Below are 24,518 nucleotides of genomic sequence, written 5' to 3' on the forward strand. Positions count from 1 at the left end.
TGGTGGTCATGAGTGAGTCAGCAGTTGAGTTGCAGAGAATGCTGGATGTTGTGGATGGATATGGGAGAGACCTTGGAGTTAGGTTTAGTAGTGAGAAAAGTAAGGTGATGATAGTAAATAAGTCTGAGGATGAAAGCAATGCAGTATAGAAAATTGAAGAGAATGAGATGAATCAGGCACAAGTATATAAGTACTTGGGGATGTGGGTGAGTCTAAGTGGGTGTGAAAAGACAAAGAATGAAAAGTTAGGTTTAGTGAATCAGCAAGAATGAGAGCAAGAAGCAAATATGGTGCTGAGAGATGTGTGGAAGAGTGTGGCGGTGACCAGCATAATGTATGGTATGGATGTGATTGCATGGAATGAAAGTGAAATTGACAAGCTAGAAGTGGGACAGAATAGAATAGGTAGAATGGCACTGAATGCACTGAGGTACACAGCAGTAGAAGCTTTGAGAGGTGAGAGAGTGGGGATGGAGCATCATTAGGGAAAGACTAGTTAAAGCCACACTTAGATACAAGGTCAGGCTGGAAAGAATGGATGATGAAAGAATAGTGAGGAAGGTGTACCTGTGGAATGAAAGTGGGAGTCAGTGGAGGAAGAGGTGCATGAGAATGACAGAGAGGAGTGGATTACAAGTGGTATGGGGGATGAGAATGGCTGGGAAGAATCAAAATGAGCGTGAATGGATCGTGACTAGAGGAGGAAGGGTAGGAACTGAATGGGATGCAAGGAAATGGAAGAGTAAGATAGACAGAGAAGTGAAGTGGATGGGACTGAATATATGGAAGAATGAGATGGAACGAAAGAGTACTCTGGAATGGTACAAGGAAAAGGAAGCCCAGATGTATGAAAGGTGGTATGATGGCAGCCTGGGTGGTGACCTTCTCTTCCGAGCTAGGGCACAAATCACCAGGTAGCTGCAGTGGCGAGTGGACATGTTGTGTGTGCACTCCGTTTTTGGCTGTTGTTTTTATAGTTAGCGAGTGGTGTTTGTGCTTGGTGTCTGTGTGTGGTGCTTTTGAGTGTTAGTGAAGTGAAAGTGTGTATTGCAAGTGTTAGATTAGAATGAAATAGTGGTTAGAATCAGTGTTTGTGAGTTAAAAAGTATTTTGGTAGAGCGAGGAGACTAGGCTTGTAACCGTCAAGTTGACCTTGAAAGAGGATTAGTTGACCTCACTTAGGCCACTGCGGCTCCCCCACCCCGCCGTCACCAAGTATTTTTATTTGTTTGTTAGCTATGTACAGTGTTCTTGTGAGTTAACAGATTGTAAATTATTATGGCGGTAGTTACTAAGGTATATCAGAGTGTCATTGAGTGCGTGAAAGAGAGTGTTGAGGTGGGATTGGGTGAGTTTGTTGTGTGTGAGATGTGTGGGCATGACAGGAAGGTCGTTGACTTTTCTGAGTGTAAGGTGTGTAGGCTCAAGAGCGAGAATTTAGTTCTTTCTCTTGAGCACCGAGAATTGCAAGAGGAAATGAGAAAGCTAAGTGAGGGGAAAAGTGCGAACGAAGTTCTCATCTTTGAGTTGAAGGAGGAGGTTAAGAGGCTTGGGGAGGCAGTGGAAAAAAATTAGGCAGGAGATCAGTGTTAGGCCGAAGGTTGGACCTTCTGAGGGCGACAGGGTGGCTTGGCCCTCTGTCGGGAAGAGCAGAGTGGGGAAGAGGGAGCAGGCAAGCCAGACTGGGAAAGATAGTAATCAGGATGGGCAGAGATGGTAGGTTGCGAGGGGAAGGAAAGCGGAGGCAGTTAGGGAGGATAGGACTAAACCTGTTTAGTGTGAAAATAGGTTCGGTTTGTTGGACGGGGAGGGGGAGAGTGAGAGTGGAGTGAATGAGGTGGTTGTGGTGAGTGAAAGGAGAGAGAAGGGGGTAGAGGAGAGGAGGAGGAGGGTTGTGCCTAGCACACCTCAGGTGTGTGTTGTGGGTGACTCTCAGGATAGGTACTTAGATAGCACTTTCTGTGGGAAAGACAGGGATAGGAGGATGAACGTGTGTATGCCTGGTGCAGGTGTGAAGGCAGTGAGTGAGGAGGTGCAGAAGAGAGTTGGGGGGAAGGAGAGGGAGGGTGTAGTAGTTTTGCACGTAGGTGGGAACGATGTCAGAGCAGGTGGGTCAGAGGAGTTAGTGGCAGGATTTCGGGAAATGTTAAGCAAGATAAGGGAGAGTGATAGGAGGTGTGTAGTGTCAGGAATCTTGCCTCGTGTGTATGTTACCAGGGAATGGTTGTCTAGGGCCATTGGTGTGAATGTTCGGGTAAAAGGGATGTATAAGGATGTGGGTGTCAGCTTTGTGGATGTATGGGATAGGTTCTATGGGCGAAGGGATTTCTATGCTAGGGATGGTGTGCATCTGAGTAGGAAGGGTGTGGATGTGCTGAGTGGATGTCTGGAGGGGGGAGTTGGGATGGAGTGTAGGTGGTGAGGTAGCAAATGCATTCCAGAAGAAAGATGTTACACATAAATTAGATAGGATAAACAAAGATAGTGAAAAGATTAGGAAAGATTTCCAGGTGCAAATAGGAGAGAATAAGATTAGGATTCCAAATAAGGAGACAGCATCTAGGAAGGTAGCAGGACTTAAATGTTTTTATGTAAATGCCAGGAGTCTTAGGAACAAGAAGGACGAGTTATATAGCTGAGGAGGACTTAGATGTTGTATGTGTCACAGAGGCATGGGAAAATGAGGAAAAGTTTAGGGAAAATAGGAAAGAATATGAAGTAGATGGATACATTATGTATTTAAACCAGAGAATTGGTAGGGTAGGTGGAGGATTAGTTATTTATGTAAAAAAAATCCTTCATTTCCAGTCAGGTTAATGGTATTAAGGTAGATAACAGAGTAGAGTCCTTATGGCTGGATGTTAGAGTAAACAAAAGTAAGGTTATTAGAGTAGGAGCTTTTTATAGACCACCTAACCAGTCAGCAGATGTAGACAACCTTATGGTAGATGAGATAAATAGGGGGTGTACTAGTCAGACCATTATCTTAGGTGATTTTAATCTTAAGTCAGTAAACTGGGAGAGGATGGTAGGAGATTCTAGTGAAAATAAGTTTATGTAAAGTTTTCAGGATAACTATTTAGTGCAGATGGTAGATAACCTACTAGGGGGAGGAAGGTTTTAGACATAGTAGTAGACACCTACCAAAACAATAACTTACTCCCAGTGAGATCTAATAGCACTAGTTCAGGAGGTGCTGTGAACCTTCCATTAAAGCTAGTTGTGATCTCGTTGAATGTTTCCCTTTGTGTCTCACAACTCAAGGGGGTAGTCACAGCCTACCCTCTAAAGATAGCTCTCCTTCTTCACATAAAACTACATGCACTTACCATACATACACCCTTCACTCCAAATCAAAATTTAAAAGAAAAATGGGACCCAAAATAAACAACGCCTGGAGTCCCCCTCTGGGGAGCGGACCAAAAATGTCCCCAGGTCGGACACCTCACCTGTTGAAGACCACAAATGCCTTGACACCTCCTTCAACTTTTTCTACATTAACTTCTGCAACATTTGTGGTTTTAGATCTAATTTTCAATCTGTGGAACACCACCTCTCCTCTACTAAACCTCATCTTCTTTTCCTCACCGAAACAAAGCTATCTGAGGCAACTGACAGTAGCCCCTTCTCTGTTCCCTCCTATTTTCTCTATTCTCATTTTCGTTCCAAAGCTGGATGTTGCGTCTATGTACTCAACAACTTAACTTGCTCTCGTGCCCAAGCTCTTGAGTCTTCCGAATTTTCCACCATCTGGCTACGACTTAACAGTCACTCTCAAACTAAATTCATCTGTGCTGTTTATCTCTCCCCTAACTCTTCTGACTATAGTAATTTCTTTGACTACTTAACTTCTAAAGTGGAGCACATTCTGTCCCTCTACCCTTTCGCTGAGACTTCCATTCTTGGAGATTTCAATGTTCACCACCAGCTTTGGCTTTCCTCTCCCTTCACTGACCACCCTGGTGAACTAGCCTTCAACTTTGCTATCTTCCATGACCTACAGCACCTGGGGCAACACCCTACTCGTATTCCTGACCGTCTTGGAGACACGCTCAACATTCTTGATCTCATCCTCACCTCTAACACTTCTGCTTATGCTGTCACCCCTTCATCTCCATTAGGCTCTTCCGATCACAATCTCATTTCTGTATTTTGTCCTATTTTTCCAATCACTCCGCAAGATGCCCCAAAGTGAAGGTGCCTCTGGCGTTTTGCCTCTGCCAGTTGGGGGGGTCTGAGGAGGTATTATGCTGATTTTCCCTGGAATGATTATTGATTCCGTGTCAGAGATCCATCTCTTTGTGCTGAACGCATAACAGAAGTGTTAGTATTTGGCATGGAGGCGTACATTCCTCATTCTTTTCTCAACCTAAACCTTCTAAACCTTGGTTTAACTCAGCCTGTTCTCGTGCTATACATGATAGAGAGGTTGCCCACAAAAGGTACTTCAGCCTTCCATCTCCTGAATCTCATGCACTTTATATCTCTGCCCTGAATCATGCCAAGACTGTTCTTCAACTTGCCAAACACTCTTTCATAAATAGGAAATGTCAAAATCTTTCAAACTCAAACTCTCCTCGTGACTTCTGGCATCTAGCCAAAAACATCTCAAATAACTTCACTTCTTCATCTTTCCCTCCTTTATTTCATCCTGATGGCACCACTGTCATCTCTTCTATCTCTAAAGCTGAACTCTTTTCTCAAACTTTTGCTCACAACTCCACCTCGGACAATTCTGGGCTTGTCCCTCCCTCTCCTCCTCCCTCTGACTATTTCATGTCTACAATCAAAATTCTTTGTAATGATGTTTTCCATGCCCTTGCTGGCCTAAACCCTCGGAAGGCTTATGGACCTGATGGGGTCCCTCCTATTGTTCTCAAAACTGTGCTTCTGTGCTTGCACCTTGCCTGGCCAAACTCTTCCAACTTTGTCTATTGACTTGTACCTTTCCTTCCTGCTGGAAGTTCGCCTACATTCAGCCAGTTCCTAAAAAGGGTGACTGTTCTAATCCCTCAAACTACCGACCTATAGCTTTAATCTCTTCCTTGTTTAAAGTTTTTTAATCTATCCTGAATAGGAAGATTCTCAAACATCTGTCACTTCACAATCTTCTGTCTGATCGCCAGTATGGCTTCTGTCAAGGTCGCTCTACTGGTGATCTTCTGGCTTTCCTTACTGAGTCTTGGTCATCCTCTTTTAGAGATTTTGGTGAAACTTTTGCTGTTGCGTTAGACATATCAAAAGCTTTTGATAGAGTCTGGCATAAAGCTTTGATTTCAAAACTGCCCTCCTACGGCTTCTATCCTTCTCTCTGCAACTTTATCTCAAGTTTCCTTTCCGACCGCTCTATTGCTGCTGTGGTAGACGGCTACTGTTCTTCTCCTAAACCTATTAATAGTGGTGTTCCTCAGGGTTCTGTCCTGTCACCCACTCTCTTTCTATTATTCATTAATGACCTTCTTAACCAAACTTCTTGCCCTATCCACTCCTACGCTGATGATACCACCATACATCTTTCCACGTTCTTTCAGAGACGTCCAACCCTTCAGGAAATCAACAGATCACGTGGGGACGCCACAGAATGCCTGACTTCTGATCTTTCTAAGATTTCCGATTGGGGCAGAGAAAATCTAGTAGTTTTCAATGCCTCAAAAACTCAATTCCTCCATCTATCAACTCAACTCGACACAACCTTCCAGACAACTATCCCCTCTTCTTCAATGACACTCAACTGTCTCCCTATTCCACAATGAGTATCCTCGGTCTGTCCTTTGCTGTTAATCTTAACTGGAAACTTCACATCTCATCTCTTGCTAAAACAGCTTCTATGAAGTTAGGTGTTCTGAGGCATCTCTGACAGTTTTTCTCGCCCCTCCAACTGCTTACTCTGTATAAGGGCCTTATCCGTCCCTGTATGGAGTACTCTTCATATGTTTGGGGGGGTTCCAGTCACACAGCTTTGCTTGATAGGGTGGAATTGAAAGCTCTTTGTCTCATCAACTCCCCTCCTCTGACTAACTGTCTTTAGTCTCTTTCTCACTGCCGAAATGTTGCATCCCTTTCTATATTTTATCGCTATTTTCATGGTAACTGTTCTACTGATCTTGCTAACTCCATGCCTCCCCTCCTCCTGCAGCCACGCTGCACAAGGCTTTCTTCTTCCTCTCATCCCTATTCTGTCCAACTCTCTAATGTAAGAGTTAACCAGTACGCTCAATCATTCATCCATTTCACTGGTAAACTCTGGAACTCCCTCCTTGCATCTGTATTTCCGAATTCCTACAACTTGTCTTCTTTTAAGAGGGAGGTATCAAGGCATTTGCTCCCCTAATTCTGGCTGACGGTTTTGGCATTTTTTGAAGTCTTTGGAGAGCCAGCGCTCAAGTGGGTATTTTTCTAACTTTCTTTTTATTGCCCTTGGCTGGTCCTCTTCCCTACGTAAAAAAAAAAAAAAAAAAAAAATATTGAGCATTGTTTAACCCCTTCAATACGGTGACGCCTATGTAGGCATCATGAAGCGCCAGTAGCAAATATGGTGACGCCTACGTAGGCGTCATATTTCTTTTCTGAGCTTTCTTCAGTTCAGTTGTCCCGTATAGTGTGTTGGATACTAACTACACACGCCGTATGCTGTCTTTGAAATCCTAGTGCTCTTCCCACCATCCTTGTCTCCACCAATCACTAAAGATAAGCTACATGCATCCCGCCTTGTGTCTAAAATTACCCAATGGCATAGACTGTTCCCATCTCTCTCTCTCTCTCTCTCTCTCTCTCTCTCTCTCTCTCTCTCTCTCTCTCTCTCTCTCTCTCTCTCCCATCTCTCTCCTCCTCCTATCTCTTTCCTTATCTTCCTTCCTCCATTCTCCTCTCGAAGATAAGTTACATGCGTCCCGCCTTGTAACATCCATGAAAACACACACACACACACACACACAGAAGTAGTGTCTGCAACGAGTGTGCACACTTTTAAAGTAAGTTTGGATAAGTGTAGATATGGAGACGGGGCCACACGAGCATAAAGCCCAGGCCCTGTAAAACTACAACTAGGTAAATACACACACTCACACACACACACACACACACACACACACACACACACACAAATACAAAAACAACAAATTTTCTAATCTCTCTCTCTCTCTCTCTCTCTCTCTCTCTCTCTCTCTCTCTCTCTCTTCTTTTCCCTCTGTTTCCCTCCTCCTTTCTTCCTCTCGAAGATAAGGTACTTATGTCCCGCTTGTGTCTAAAATATTAGCAAATGTCACACTCTCTCTCTCTCTCTCTCTCTCTCTCTCTCTCTCTCTCTCTCTCTCTCTCTCTCTTTCTCCGAGGAGAGAAGCGCCCACTTTCCTCTTTGAAGGCGATATAGTGACTAAAAAATAACAGCATAATACACAAAGACGACAAGTATGACAAGCTTGGAAGAGTTTCATCTGGTAGACTACCATTATATCATACAGGCGGGCTTTTTTAACATCCGGCGCGAAGGGGTTAAAGGAAGTTGAGGTAGGAGAGATTTTAGCAAACAGTGACCATCATATAATTAGATTTATCATTAATTCAAGTAGGGATAATATAGTGAATAAGACTAGAGTCCCAAACTATCAGAAAGGCAATTATGGTAGGTTATGTCAGTTATTAGGAGAGGTAAACTGGGAAGATAGTTTTGGAAATAAAACTGCACACGAGATGTGGGATATTTTTAAGGTTGTAGTAAAGGGTATAGTGATGCAGTGTATCCCTTACAAAGATATAAGGCAGAGAAACAGGAAGCCATTATGGTGGACTCATGAGATAGGTAGACAGATCAGAGAGAAGAGGGCATATAGAGAGTTGCAGAAAAGTGGGGAAGATGTAGATTTGATTAGGTACAGACAGGTCAGGGATGATTTGAGTAAGGTTATAAAAAAAAAGTAAAATGCAGGCAGAGATAAAACTAGCTAGAGCTGGGAGTAAAGATCCCAAAAAAATTATATAGTTATTACAAGCTCAGTGATAAAAGAAATAAGGATAGGAGTGGACCACTCAGAAAAGATGGTGTAGTAGTGGATCAAAAGGAAGACATAGTAGAATTATTGAATGAACAATTTTCTTCAGTATTTACTAGGGAAAGAATAGGAAATCCTGTTACAAAAAGTGCGACGAATAGTTTAAGAGCTTTAGAAAATACTGATATTAAACCAGGAATTATTAGGAAATTTATTCTTGAACTAGACGATAGGAAAGCTAGTGGTCCTGATGAGCTACATGCCAGAGTACTTATGGATGGTGTAGACAGTATTTCTGAAGCACTTATGTTAATCTTTGAAAGATCACTTATATTTGCTGAGATACCTCAGGACTGGAAGTTAGCTAATGTTAAACCAATATTTAAAAAAGGTAGGAAGGATGATACGAATAATTATAGACCGATCAGTTTAACTAGTATAGTATGTAAGATACTAGAGAAAATCATTAAGGGTAGTATTTGGGAGCATTTAAATGAGAATAGATTAATTAGAGATACCCAACATGGCTTTAGATCAGGGAGGTCCTGTCTTACAAATTTGCTCAATATCTTAGAATATATTACTAAGGAGTTAGATGACGGAAATAGCATAGATGTTATATATCTAGATTTTAGCAAGGCGTTTGATAAGGTACCGCATAGGAGGCTAGTGTACAAATTGAGACTACATGGGATAGGGGTAGGTTAGTTGATTGGATTAGTGAATGGCTTTCTGATAGGAAACAGAGAGTAGTATTAAATGGGGCAATGTCTGAGTGGAAGGAAGTGGTTAGTGGGGTACCCCAAGGATCAGTGCTAGGACCTCTTCTTTTCTTGGTGTACATTAACGATTTAGATATAGGAATTAGTAGCAAAGTATCAAAGTTTGCAGATGATACTAAGATAGCATGTGCAGTACAGGGTGAAAAGGACAATTACAGAATACAACGAGACCTGGACAGGCTGATAGCATGGGCAGACAGGTGGCAGATGGAGTTTAATTCTAAAAAGTGTCAGGTTATGCATTTAGGTAAAGACAACACAAACTTTAGCTATGAGATGGAGGGATGTTGGCTAGAGGCAGTAAAGGAGGGAAAGAATTTAGTAGTGATAGACAGGACTATGAAATTTTCAAAGCAATGTTTAGAAGCAAGAAATAGGGCAAATAGGATCCTGGGTTTTATAAATAGAAATGTTAGTTATAAAAGTAAGGAAGTGGTGCGTAGCTTATATAATTCCTATGTTAGGCCCCATTTAGAGTATTGCATACAGGCCTGGTCACCCCATTATAGGCAGGATATCAACATGTTAGAAGCAGTTCAGAAAAGAGCAACTAGGATGATACCAGCACTAAAGTGCCTGGAGTATAGAGATAGATTAAAGGAATTAAACATGTTTTCATTTGAGAGATGTATAAGAAGGGATATCATAGAGTTATCTAAAATGTTCTCAGATACAAACTACATAGATGTGAGATCTTTCTTTACCTTAGAGGAGGGAAGTAGGACTAGAAATCATGGCAGGAAGATTAGAAAGCAAGGCTGCAGGTTAGATAGAAAATATTTCTTTAGTCACAGGGTGGTAGACTTCTGGAATGCATTGCCAGAGAGGGTTGTAAATAGCACTAGTTTGACAATGTTTAAAAACAGATTAGATAAGCACTTAAATTTATTAGATTTATAATTATGTATAGCGCTGCATGATAGTTTTTATAAGAAATTTACTATAGTTAAACAAGACATGATCCCCATGTATGTGGATCACAGATTGTAGAGGAATTCGCTGCAGGACTTAGCCCTGTTAATGGGCCAAATATTTAAAATTAGTATATAATGTATTGTGTACTTGTAAGTGTATCTTTAAGTACTGATGACGAGGTCGCTGTGCGACTGATACAGGATAACCTAAATGGGCCCTGGTGGCCCTTTGTTATCCTATTATTTATGTTATGTTATGTTATGTTACAATGTATGGATGTAAATGCAAGGAACTACAGGTGGTCTGAGTCCCGCAGCAAGGTGTGCCAGATGTGTGACATGGGGGAGGACGAGACGGTGGAGCATGTCATGCTGGTGTGAAAAGTATGAGAGAGACAGACATGAGATGATGCAAGTGATCTTCAGTGAATTAGGGCATAATAGGAATGAAAGAGTGGAGAAAACAGGAAGGGAAAGGATGATGTTGCTGCTGGGACTGTGTAGTGAGACGAGTGAGAGGATGATGGAGACTGTTAAGAAGTATCTGGAAAGAATGTGGAGAGCGAGGTGTAGGAATCGTTAACGAAGAGAATGCTACTTTTTTTTTTTTTTTTTTTTCCTCTACAGGAGCAGCCGATCCAAAGGCCTGGCTCTCAAGCGATCCCGAGCCACCTATAGCATCAAGATCAGATCAAGATCAAGATCAACACGTGCACCACTCACTCCCCTGTTCAAAACAATAACAGCATCAGCAACAGCTCGTCTTCCCTCGCTCAACTTACCACCAAAACGCCCTGCAATGTGGCCTAGCGTTCCTAAGAAGACCAGGAAGTCTCTTACTCTCAAAGTGAAGCTGGATATTATTCACAGACACGAAAGAGGCGAGAAAATTATAGCATTGCTCGTCACCATCTTGCCTCCATTTACTGTATACTATTTTCAAGTCAGCAGACTCTATTAAGAAGGCTGGTGAGACCGTATCTTTCTTGCAATCTAAAAGAACCACCTGAACTCGTGACTCTACAATGGAAAAAATGGATAGCCTTGTGGAAATGTGGTACATAAGTTTTGTATGCGGTACAGTGATGCGCCCTTTGTTTACATTCCACAGGTTGCCGTTTCACTCTCCCTCCCTTCAAAAATTTAAGATCATCAACATTATAAAGTTACGTACATACATACATTAGTGTACATTATAATGACTTAAATTAAACTGCTTAAATGTTTAACTTCATAATTTTTACTTTCATTAAACCTTTTACTGCACTCTCGCTTTGATTACTCTCAATGGAAGTTCAAGTCTAGGGTTGAACTTGTTATAATAGTTTTGCTTAATGAAGTATATACGTATATATATTTATATATATATATATATATATATATATATATATATATATATATATATATATATATATATATATATATATACAGTGGAGACTCAATACTCGAACTTAATTCGTTCCGAATGACCGTTCAAGTATTAAAACGTTCGACTATTGATACCTATAAATCAGGTAATTCGTTCCAGCCATTGCGAAACCTAAGTTTAGAAAAAGGCAGCGGTTTAATTTTGCAGTTGCCACTAGCATTGGCGCATAGAAGAAGGGTTAGCCTTTCTTTCATGGGCTTGTGTCCTGGCAAACATTTCTCTTCCTTTGTTTGGTAGTTTATTTTTCCAAAACAGGCCAGTTTCATCACAATTAACCCCTAAAACTTCGGGATGTTGGGCTAACTTGGGAGGTTTGACGAGAAACACACAAAATAGCCTATATTCACATACTGATTACACTTGGAAATTCAATAAATGAGTGAGAACAAATGGTGTTCTGCCCACAAGCAACTCTTCCTCTTTGCAATACAAAAAACCAGAAGTCTCTAGATGCTATGGTTACCAAAATATCACAGGTTAAATGAGGTGGTACCATCAATGTACATGGCCTTGCGTCCGATTGGGTCCAGCAGCATTGGCTAGAGCAATAGAAAACGGGCCCCTTATATCTTCTCTCTCTCTCTCTCTCTCTCTCTCTCTCTCTCTCTCTCTCTCTCTCTCTCTCTCAAAATGTTCGCAGAATGATCTAATTTGTATATTTTTTGCAATAACATATATAAAATACATACAATAGAAGTTGCTGGTGGTGGTGGTGGAATGTCCTCCTCCTCGGTGGTTGAACCTCCGTTTATCAGTATCAGAGCCCAGAACATCACTATCTTTGCTTTCTATTATTGTAGAAACTGTTAATTCCAAAGCCCTTCTGATACCCCTCTCATTCAAAAGTTGTCTCCCTGCAACATGGTGAGAGACCCGTGGTGTAGAAGTAAGGCATGGGAGAGGTGGCGGAATCGGACACAGTGAAATCACTGTCACTCCCACCATCCATCGTGGGAATTGGTGACACAGTGACGTATAGCACATGTTTACTCATGACTTGTTGGCTCGCCGTGCCTCACAACAGAATGAATTCCAGTTCTTTTCTTGAAATTCACAAACCACCTTTTACTTTCTTTAAAATCATTATTGGAGTCAGATGTAGTATCAGAAATAAGATCACGATCCAACAGCCTAGCCTTTGCATAAATTATTCCCTCTGACAAAGAATCACCAGCCATCTACCTTTGGTTTATCCAATCAACAATTTTTCTATTTCTTCCACTGCCGCAGGTCGCTTAAATTGCCTTTTCACAGCAATGGTCACATCAACTATTTTAATGAGCTCTGACTTCTTCAGTTTTGTGGCTACTGTAGATTTACCCATACAGTACTCAGCTGCAAGATCGGTTATTCTTCCTCCTTTCTTGCATTTATCAATAATCTCCTTTTTCCTTTCGATGGTTGTCACTACATTCTTTCTTGTAGGCTTATTCTCACCACTAACAAGCCTCTTCGGCGGCATTGTACGCTTGTAAATGCAAAAAAACTGCAGAGAGGAAGCGCAGGACAATGTATTCTTACAACAGTGAAGGATAGACTGGCTGCGGTGGACTGGTGGGGCGTGTGGAGCGGCGGGAAGGGAGAGACCCTTGTGGATGGACGTTCGACTAATAGGTATTTTTTTGAGTATTAAGTCAAACTATTGCATTCTACTATTGAAAAGTTTGACTATTTAGACGTTCGAGTATTGAGTCTCCACTGTGTATGTATATATATGTATATATATATATATATATATATATATATATATATATATATATATATATATATATATATATATATATATATATATATATATATATATATATATATATATATATATATATATATATATATATATATATATATATATATATATATATATATATATATATATATATATATATATATATATATATATATATATATATATATATATATATATATATATATATATATATATATATATATATATATATATATATATATATATATATATATATATATATATATATATATATATATATATATATATATATATATATATATATATATATATATATATATATATATATATATATATGTAATATAGTTTACCAGTGAAAGGTATGAATGACTGATAGTACTGGTTAACTCTTGCATTAGAGAGTAAGACAGAATAGGGATGAGAGGAAGAAGAAAGCCTTTTGCAGTGAGGCCGAAGAAGGAGGGGAGGCATGGAGTTAGCAAGATCAGTAGAACAGTTAGAATGAAAATAGCGATAAAAGATACAAAGAGATGTAACATTTCGGTGGTGAGAAAGAGGCTGAAGACAGTCAGTCAGAGGAGGGGAGTTGATGAGATGAAAAGTTTCTGATTCCACCCTATCTAATAAAACAGTGTGAGTGGAACCCTTACCCCAAACATGAAAAAGAGTATTCCATACAGGGGCAGATAAGACGCTTGTACAGAGTTAGCAGCTACAGGGACAAGAAAAACTGGTGGAGAAGCTGCAGTACACCTAACTTCATAGAAGCTGTTTTAGCAAGAGATGAGATGTGAAGTTTCCAGTTAAGATTATGAGTAAAGGACAGACTGAGGATATTCAGTGTGGAAGAGGGAGACAGTTGAGTGTCATTGAGGAAGAGGGGATAGTTGTCTGCAAGGCCGTCTCAAGTTGATAGATGGAGTAGTTGAGTTTTTGAGGCATTGAAAACTACAAAATTTTCTTTGTCCCAAATGGAAATCTTAGAAAGATTAGAAGTGAAGCATTCTATGGTGTCCCAGCATGATCTGTTGACTTCCTGAAAGATTGGTCGTCTCTGAAAGTACATGGAAAGATGTAGGGTGGTATCATCAGCGTATGAGTTAATAGGGCAAAAAGTTTGGTTAAGATCATTAATGAATAATAGAAAGAGAGTGGGTGACGGGACAGAACCCTGAGGAACACCACTATTAATAGATTTAGGAGAATAACAGTGGCCGTCTACCACAGCAGCGATAAAATAGTCAGAAAGGAAATTTAAGATAAAGTTGCAGAGAAAAGAATAAAAACTGTAGGATGGCAGTTTGGAAATCAAAGCTTTGTGCCAGACTCCATCAAAAGCTTTTGATATTTCCATCATGATAGCAGAAGTTTCAGTGAAATCTCTAAAAGAGGATGACCAAGACTCAGTAAGGAAAGCCAAAAGATCACTAGTAGAGTGACCTTGATGGAAACCATACTGCCAATCATGTAGAAGATTGTGAGGAGACATATATTCAAGAATCTTCCTATTGAGGATAGATTAAAAAACATTACACAAGCAATAGATCAAAGCTATAGAATGGCAATTTGAGGGATTAGAACGGTCACCCTCTTTAGGAACAGGCTTGATATAGAAAAACTCCCAGCAAAAAGGAAAGGTAGAATTTGATAGGCATAGTTAAAATAGTTTGGCCAGGCAAGATGCAACCATAGAAGCACAGTTTTTGAGAACAATAGGAGGGACCCCATCAGGTCCATAAGCCTTCCGAGGGTTTAGGTCAGCAAGGGCATGGAAAACATCATTACGAAGCATTTTGATTGAAGACATGAAATAGTCAGAGGGAGGAAGAGAGTGATGGACACGCCCAGAATCATCCAAGGTGGAGTTGTTAGCAAAGGTTTGAGAGAACAGTTCAGCTTTAGAGACATAAGGGATGACAGTGGTGCCATCAGGATGAAATAAAGGAGGGAAAGATGAAGAAGTGAAATTATTGGAGATATTTTTGACAGATACCAGAAGTCTTGACTGGAGTTTGAGTTTGAAAGATTTTAACATTTTCCATTTATGAAGGAGTGTTTGGCAAGTTGAAGAACAGACTTGGCATGATTCCAAGCAGAAATATGAAGTGCATGAGATTCAAGTACCTCTTGTGGGCAACTTCTTTATCATGTATAGCATGAGAACAAGCTATGTTAAACCAAGGTTTAGAAGGTTTAGGTTGAGAGAAAGAATGTGGAATGTACGCCTCCATGCCAGACACTAACACCTTTGTTATGCGTTCAGGACAAAGAGATGGGTCTCTAAAACAGAAACAGTAATCTTTCCAGTGAAAATCAGCATAATACCTCCTCAAGTCCCCTCATTGGCAGAGGCAAGATGCCAGAGGCACCTCCACTTTGGGGAATCCTGGGGAGGGATTGGAGAAGAAGGACAAGGTACAGAAATGAGATTGTGATCAGAGGAGCCCAATGAAAATGATATGGTAACAGCATAAGCAGAAAGATTAGAGGCAAGGAAGAAATCAAGAATGTTGGGTGTGTCTCCAAGGCAATCAGGAATATAAGTAGGGTGTTGTACCAGTTGCTCTAGTCTTGGAGGATAGCAAAGTTGAAGGTTAGTTCACCAGGATTGTCAGTGAAGGAAGAGGAAAGCCAAAGCTGATGGTGAACAATGAAATCTCCACGAACGGAGATCTCCGCAAAAGGATAGAGGTACAGTGGAGACTCAATACTCGAACGTCTAAATAGTCAAACTTTTCAATAGTCGAATGCACAAGTTTGACTTAATACTAAAAAAAATAGCCATTAGTCAAACGTCCATCTACGTGGCTGTAAACAAAGGGTCTCTCCCTTCCTACCGCCTCACGTGCCCCACCGGTCCACCGCAGCCAGTTTATCCTTCGCTGTCGTAAAAATAACATTGTCCTGCGCTTTCTCTCCGCAGTTTTTTTTTTTTCATTTAGAAGCTTACATTGGCACCGAAGAGGCTTGTTAATGGTGAGCATAAGCCTACAAGAAAGAATGTAGTGACAACCATTGAAAGAAAAAAGGAGATTACTGATAAATACGAAAAAGAGGAAGAATAACCGATCTTGCAGCTGAGTACTGCATGGCTAAATCTACAGTAGCCACAATACTGAAGAAGACAATTCATTAAAATAGCTGATGTGGCAATTGGTGTGAAATGGCAATTTAAGCGACCTGCGGCAGTGGAAGAAATGGAAAAATTGTTGATTGAATAAACCAAAGGTAGATGGTTGGTGGTTCTTTGTCACAGGGCATAATTTGTGTGAAGGCTAGGCTGTTGGATCGTGATCTTATTTCTGATACTACATCTGACTCCAATTATGATTTTAAAGCAAGTAAAAGGTGGTTTGTGAATTTCAAGAAAAGAACTGGAGTTCATTCTGTTCTGAGGCACAGAGAGTCCCCCAGTCTGGAGTAAATATATGCTATACCTCACCGTGTCACCAACTCCCACGATGGATGGTGGAAGGAACAGTGATTTCATGGTGTACGATTCCGTCACCTCTCCCGCGCACCTTACTTCTACACCACGGGTCTCTCACCATGTTGCAGGGAGACAACTTTTGAATGAGAGGGGTATCAGAAGGGCTTTGGAATTAACAGTTTCTACAATAATAGAGAGTAAAGATAGTGATGTTCTGGGCTTTGATATGGATGTAGGAGGTTCAACCACCGAGGGGGGAGGACATTCTACCAGCAACTCCTATTGTATGTATTTTCTATATGTTTTTGCAAAAAAATATACAAATCAGATCACTTTGCAGACATTTTGATTGATTGATTGATTGATTGAGAGAGAGAGAGAGAGAGAGAGAGAGAGAGAGAGAGAGAGAGAGAGAGAGAGAGAGAGAGAGAGAGAGACACTGCCAACTCCTCTGACACTCTTTGTGACGTGACACTCAGTGTAGTGCAGTGCGTAAATAGTGCTAGTGAAGTGAAAAGAACAGTGCTCCATTTACATGCTGACCATCTTGTATATTTTCTATTTTTAAGTTTTGTAAATATTGTAGAGAAATAGATTGTAGTACCCTTAGAATAGGTAGCACACGACAGTGCGCCTTTGGGTACATGTTCTTCTGTATAAATTATGTTTAAATAAAAAAAAAAAAAAAAAAAGAGAGAGAGAGAGAGAGAGAGAGAGAGAGAGAGAGAGAGAGAGAGAGAATACAAGGGGCCTGTTTTCTATTGCTCTAGCCAAGACCGCTAGACCCGATTGGATGCAAGGCTGAGTCTTAAGGGCTAGTTGTGATGAAACTGGCCTGTTTTGGAAAAAAAAAAATTACCAACCATGATCTATATAACAAAGGAAGAGAAGTGTTTGCAAGAACACAATCACTTGAAAGACAGGCTAACCCTGCTTCTGTGCACCAATGCTAGCGGCAACTGCAAAATTAAACCGTTTTTTTTCTAAACTTAGGTTTGGCAATGGCTGGAACTTTTTAAGACTCGAATGGCCATTTGGAATTAATTAAGTTTGAGTATTAAGTCTCCACTGTATAATGAAGTAGAGGCTTGCAGCATAATTTCAATTATTTTCAGCAGCACATGAGGATGCTTTGCAATTTAACATATAGATGCTCTCATTTTTACCACAGAACAAAAAATACCTAAGTAAAGATGATCTTAACTGAAAATAAAATTCATCATATAAAATATTCACAGGGCAAGCAGCAGAGAATTTATCATTAATATTGATTCTTACAAGCAGATTAGAATAGGTAATTAGCAAACCTTATACAAAGTACAAAAGAAATTGTAACCACCAAGCTATTTTCATTTCAAACACATACCTGCGGCTTCTTGAGTTGAAGGATGCACTACACGTGGCACATGAATATACACGAGGCTGCTTCGGAGCAAGATGGACAAGGGCAAGGTGTTTTTCCAGGAAGGTCTTACTGCGATATTCCCTTGGGCACTTACAACACTTATAACGATCCTCTTTTAGTTGCTGCTCCTTCTGTTGCTGCTGCTTCTCATGAACATTCTGAGAATATGAACATAAAGATCATGCCTCATAATTATTCATCCATATCAAAATCACTCATTTAACTATAATGATTTCAAACTCCTAAGAATATGACACAATGAAATATCTTATATCACAGTATGTGGATTCCTAATAATGCTTTTGATGCTCTGTAAGAAACTTTAAAATATGTAAAGAAAATCTTCCTTCATTGAAATGGCAAGAATATATGAGGTGTTCAGAATAGTAGTGACGTAAGCGCCACCCCGGCCGATTTTGAGGTTTGTATAGCATTTTCTTTGTCTCGCCTTCACCTTTCTAAATCTGCAATGTCCAAGTCAAAATTTGGCCCGCAACATGGTTGAAATTGCTATTCTTTGGAGGGGTATGCACAGCCGTGCGGCTGTCAACAAAAAAAAAAACCTCTCGCGCTCACTCAATAATGACCTATGTACTTGGGCAGGCAATGGGAGGCCTGCATTTTCACCCTGGCCTGTCTCAGCAAGCTGTAGTATAGCACTATCTTCTTCCTATTGTGTTTGGCTCGCATCTGTGCCGTCAGAAGTATTATGGCAATAACGGTGAAATTCCACTAGCAGTGAAGGCATTAATCGACTGTATCGGCATCACATTAAAATGACTGCACAGTGAATTTTACACAAACATATCTCCACCTGGGTCGCTCAGTGACCAACAGGGAGACAGGGATGCAGTGACGTGACTGACAACAGCCAATGAGAGCTCACCATTGTCGCTCCCCTCACGTACGCACACGCACACACACACACACACACACACACACACATCCTCACACCAAACACACACAACAAGAGCTTTATACAGTAACTTTTATTTTTTTTATTATTTTTCAGGATGGAGGTTGTTTATTATTAATATAAGTATTATCATTAATTTTTCGTTCCAAAAATACAGGTGCCACCCCTGGAAAACCGCAGTTAATGAGTAACTTCAGAATGTAATTACATTTTGCTTACAATAGTTGTGAAGCCCTGTCATAGAGCTTCATTTTGCAAAAAATAGAGCTTTCTACCTCATCTCAGTAAAAAGTGATTGCCTTCTGAATGTTGCAAAACTTTAACTGCGTTTTTGTCCTTTTTTTTTATTTTGGCGCTTACGTCACTACTATTCTGAACACCTCATATATGTTATTCAAATATGTAAGAATATCAGACTGTATAGGACAGTACCTTTAAAAGATAGACAAAATATAAATATAGGTATTTCTTGATTTATGCATGTTCAGATTATGCAATTTCAAAATAACACGAGTTAAAATATTTAGTTTTTTTTTTTCAAATGACACTGATTGCTTAGAACAACATGATGTCAAGAAAATCCAATTGCGTGGCTGGTTCAGCTTCATGATGCAGGCACCAGGTGTCACCAGGTGTTCCCCCAGCCAACACACTATCCCTTTGTGCAGTTCCCAGAAAGCTTGCCTTTAAATGGGCTCCCTAAAACAATAATGATTATTCTGTAGTTACTGTATACATTTATATGGGATAATAAAAATGTTTCCAATATTTCACTGTTACCTGCACACTGCTAGTGTTAATGTCTTTCTCTGCTCTCCTCTCTCAGTGCCTAGCTAAACGTATCACATACAGTGGAGATTCAATACTTGAACGTCTAAAAAGTCAACCTTTTCAATACTCAAACGCAAAAGTTCTATTTAATACTTGAAAAATGCCTGATAGTCTAATGTCCATACACATGGTTGTAAACAAAAGCTCCCTGGCCTCTCCCTCCCCTCCCTCCGCCAATTGTGCTGGCACGGTTGTCAGAATAACACCAGAGGCTTATTAGTGATGAAAATCCCCAGGAATCAAACGGTTGCACATTTGGTTGTATACTAAGCTCTGTCCACTCCCTTCTTGTAGCCACCACTATCCTGTTCTGATATGGTATTACTGGTAATACTGGTATAATAGATGTCGGTGCGTATCCCTAGTCCTGCTGCAGTCTTGAGAAAAACAACATTCTTCTGCGTTCTGTTGGTAGTTTTTCATTTAGAAACTTACGATGGCACCAAAGAGACTTATTAGTGGTGAAAACAAGGAATCTGGTGAGAGTGCAAGTGTTAGTGAGCCACAGCCCTCCACTAGTGGATTCACAGAAATCACACCAGGAGAAAAGTTACAAGACATTTTCATGGATGGTGACTGATCCTCTGACATCCCTCTTCCTACCCACCCTTCTCCCCTCTTCTTCTAAGTTATCTATCACCAGCCTTCACTTATGGTCTGCACAAATCAAAATTATGAAAAAAATACATTGAAATTTTTATAACCTTGAGGTTTTGCTAAGATTAGAACAAATTACCTGATTTATAGGTATCGATAGCCAAACTTTTTGATACTCTAACAGCCATTTGGAAGAAATTAGAGAATTGAGTCACCACTGTATATCACACAACCCATATCATTCAACTTGAGGAGGGTTCACACGTGTCAATATGTGGGTGGCAATGTTACCTACTAGGGGTATCAGGTAGATATTGCTGCCTAGCAGGTGGAGGTGCTACCAGCAGAACAAGACCAACATGTTTGTCTTGTCCAGATGCTAGCAGCTTTGTTTACATTCTGATGTCAGTGAAGAGGATTTTGAATATGGGGTGGCAAGATGCAGATAAGAATGAAGATAAAAAAAACCTAGTCATTTTTTGCATATTACATGAATTATTTAGAATAACACGATGTCAAGATGCTTTGCTGGTATGGCAATCCTTGAGAGTTATGAGATTCTGCAAGATGTCTGTTTGGGCTGCCATATTGTCATCAAAGCTGATCACAGCAGAGGAGCACTTCACCTCCAGGAAAGTTATGGATGCATGATAAACATCATCAGGAAGATCAGCATATATCATCTTGGTGTCAGTTAGATACTGTTGCTATAGTAAAGATAATAGTTTGTTTATTGCAGATGAGAGGTGCACAAAAGTGTTTGTTAGAGGATACATGCTGCAGGGTGCATGCTGAGTCACTCTCTCAAACGCAACTATGGGTTCAGAAACAGAGTAATCTATATTATATTGATTAGTATAAGGAAAGTGATTCTGGTAAAAAAAAAAAACATAAATAAATAGAATAAATAAATAAATAAAAATATATATATATATATATATATATATATATATATATATATATATATATATATATATATACAGTAATACTCCACTTAACGAACAGGATAGGGGGTGTCAAAGCTGTTCATAGAGCGAAAATTCGTTAAGCGGAAGTAATTTTCCCATAGGAAATAATGGAAATAGGAGGGGATGCATTCTGGGCTAGTCCCCATCATACCACATTGGTTGAAAAAAAAAAAATTATATATACATTTGGCAGCATATTGGGCCACCGGTTTACTACTACTTTCATGATGTCATATGAGTCATTGGAAGTTAGAGGAGCTACATACAAATTCTCTCACATTCTTGCATTTATGTTCACAAAACAACATTTTTATTAGCTTTTTTGGAGCTGGATCCAAGATTCTTTAACATTGTCAGAGCAACCTCTTGCAGTGAAATGGCATCCATGAACGCTTGGAGGGATGGTGACAAAGTTGCTTTCAGGTTGCTCTGAGGTTGCTGGGAACACCACCTCTGGAGGTGTCTTATATATGCATTTATGTTCTCAAAACATCATTTCTATTAGCTTTTTACAAACCTTTCCCCAAAAAAGGATTGTTTTGTAAAGCATAAAGTGAAATCTTACATGGAATACCAAAAAATAAAGCAGAGACGAGATGAGCCACAGACGAAGCGGGAGACTTGCGGCGACTCGGCTGCTGCTTCTTTTTGTGACCCTTTTGCTTGCGTGTTACTTTCATCATGACATTTATGTTTTCACTCCTCTATTGCCTGCTATAATGGATATCATATCTTAGTATTCATATACACTCATGCCACGAGGATAACCTTGACTCTGTGGCACTGAATGATAGTGAATTACTAATGAAATACCGCAGTATTTCATTAATAATTCACTGTCACTCAGTGCCACAGAGTCAAGGTTATCCTTATGGCATGAGTGTATATGAATACTAAGATATGATATCCATTATAGCAGGCAATAGAGGAGTGAAAACATAAATGTCATGATGAAAGTAACACGCAAGCAAAAGGGTCACAAAAAGAAGCAGCAGCCGAGTCGCCGCAAGTCTCCCGCTTCGTCTGTGGCTCATCTCGTCTCTGCTTTATTTTTTGGTATTCCATGTAAGATTTCACTTTATGCTTTACAAAACAATCCTTTTTTGGGGAAAGGTTTGTAAAAAGCTAATAGAAATGATGTTTTGAGAACATAAATGCATATATAAGACACCTCCAGAGGTGGTGTTCCCAGCAACCTCAGAGAAACCTGAAAGCAACCTTGACACCATCCCTCCAAGTGTTCATGGATGCCATTTTGCTGCAAGAGGTTGCTCTGACATTGTTAAAGAATCTTGGATCCAGCTCCAGGAGCGCTAGAGACAGAGGCGGGGAGCCAGCCAATCACAGCGAAACTACCGCGTTCGGTCCCTCACCCAGCAAATTCAAACCCAGAAAATTCGCTAAAACGGATGTGGTTGTATGTTATGCGGATTTTTGGTCTAACTTTATATAGTACATTAAACCGGATATTCGTTAAACGAACGTTCATTAAGCAGGGTATTACTGCATATATATATATATATATATATATATATATATATATATATATATATATATATATATATATATATATATATATATATATATATATATATATATATATATATATATATATATATATATATATATATCTATCTATCTATCTATCTATCTATCTATCTATCTATCTATCTATCTATCTATCTATCTATCTATATATATATATATATATATATATATATATATATATATATATATATATATATATATATATACAGGCAACCCCGTTTAACGAAGGTTCACACTACAAAATTTCACTACAACGAAAGTTTCATTTTACTACCATCTGCTCATTTAACGAACACCAAACTCGCTTTAACGAAGTTTTATCCAGGTAATTTTTTCCAAATTTGAAATCCCCACCAAATTATGCAAGCTGACAGGCTTTTGAATACATCAGGAGCTGCTGGTACTAAGGCCTGCCTCAGGAGAAATCCTGAGACATCTGTAAAATAAAGATCAAGATCAAGCCTCTCGTGAACAACACAGGCGCTGCCGATACAAAGGCCTGACTCAAAAGAAATTCTGTGTCACCTGTACCATCAAGATCAAGATCAAGATCACACGCACCACTCACTCCCCAGTCAAAACATAACAGCGTCACTAGCAGCTCATCTTCCCTAGTTCAACTTACCACCAAAATGCCCTGCAATGTGGCCTAATGTTCCTAAGAAGACCAGGAAGTGTCTTACTCTCGAAGTGAAGCTGGGTATTATTCACAGACACGAGAGAGGCCAGAAACTAATAACATTGCTGGCCACTATCTTGACTCCATCTACTGTCTACTATTTTCAAGTCAACAGACTCTATTAAGAAGGCTGGTGAGACCGTATCTTCCTTGCAAGCTAAAAGAACCACCTGAACTCGTGACTCTACAATGGATAGAATGGAAAGCCTTGTGGAAATGTGGTACATAAGTTTTGTATGCGGTACCATGATGCGCACTTTGTTTACATTCCACAGGTTGCCGGTTAGTGTCTTTCCCGTTTCACTCTCCCTCCCTTCATAAAGTTAAGATCATCAACATTATAACGTTACGTACATACATACATTAGTGTACATTATAATGACTTAAATTAAACTACCTAAATGTTTAACCTCATAATTTTTACTTTCATTAAACCTTTTACTGTACTATGATGCACTCTCGCTTTGCTTACTCTCAATGGAAGTTCAAATCAGAGGTTAAACTTGTTATAATAGGTTCGCTTAAAGAAGTGTTTTTTAGGAACATAACCCCTTCGTTAAGAGGGGTTGGCTGTATATATATAAATGTAGTCCTCAATTTATATGAATTTACCTTATACAAATTTAGAGTTATACAGTGTCCAAAAATAGTGGTTGTTCATCACACTGTACGAATTCCTCAGAATTATATGGTTTCAAGAAAGTTAAAATTTCCCACCTGCCAGCTGTTTCTCGCCGCCCACATCCCTCTCACCCTGGCCGTGCGCCAAGTAGGCTCATTGTTCACCTACATGTGGTTGTGGCAACATCTCCCTCTCGTGCCCAGTGTTTACCATGGCTACCAAGCGCCCTTCTGCATCTCCAGGTGGCGGTGATACGCCCAAGAGAGCAAGGAAGACACATACACTGGAGGAAAGGCTGGAAGTCTTGGACAGGGCAGAAAAAGGCCAGCGAAATAGTGTTATTCAGGTCGCATTGGGCATGAAAGAAGCCACTGCAAGGTGCATAAAACGTAACGCAATGAAGATCCGAGAATCAGCTATGAGGTTCTTCTCAAAGAAAACAACAAAATGGTGACACATCAGAGGAGGAAGTAACAAAATAGACGAAGAAGGTACTGTACTAATAAAATAATTTTGTGTTTAAACATTTCCCTTTTTCATAGTCATTTTTATGTCTTTGTAAGTTTATTAATAAAAGCATTAATAAGCATAATAGAAAGGTGTTTAATGCAAAATGTATAAGTACAGTGAAGGATTATTTTATTTTGAACACATCCTTCAAAGTCTAGTGGTGGTGGCAGTGG

General features: G+C 39.8%; 1 protein-coding gene across 1 annotated transcript in view; it reads right to left on the bottom strand.

Moving 5' to 3' along the window:
- LOC123514885 (zinc finger and BTB domain-containing protein 24-like) overlaps positions 1 to 24,518 on the bottom strand; it is a 111,904-nt gene that overhangs the window by 55,827 nt on the left and 31,559 nt on the right. Inside the window, exon 3 of the mRNA XM_045273144.1 lies at positions 17,636 to 17,832. Coding sequence (XP_045129079.1) covers positions 17,636 to 17,832 — 197 coding nt within the window. The remainder of the gene's footprint in view (positions 1 to 17,635; positions 17,833 to 24,518) is intronic.

The sequence above is a fragment of the Portunus trituberculatus genome, chromosome 38 (assembly GCF_017591435.1).
Source record: "Portunus trituberculatus isolate SZX2019 chromosome 38, ASM1759143v1, whole genome shotgun sequence".
Lineage (NCBI taxonomy): Eukaryota > Metazoa > Arthropoda > Malacostraca > Decapoda > Portunidae > Portunus > Portunus trituberculatus.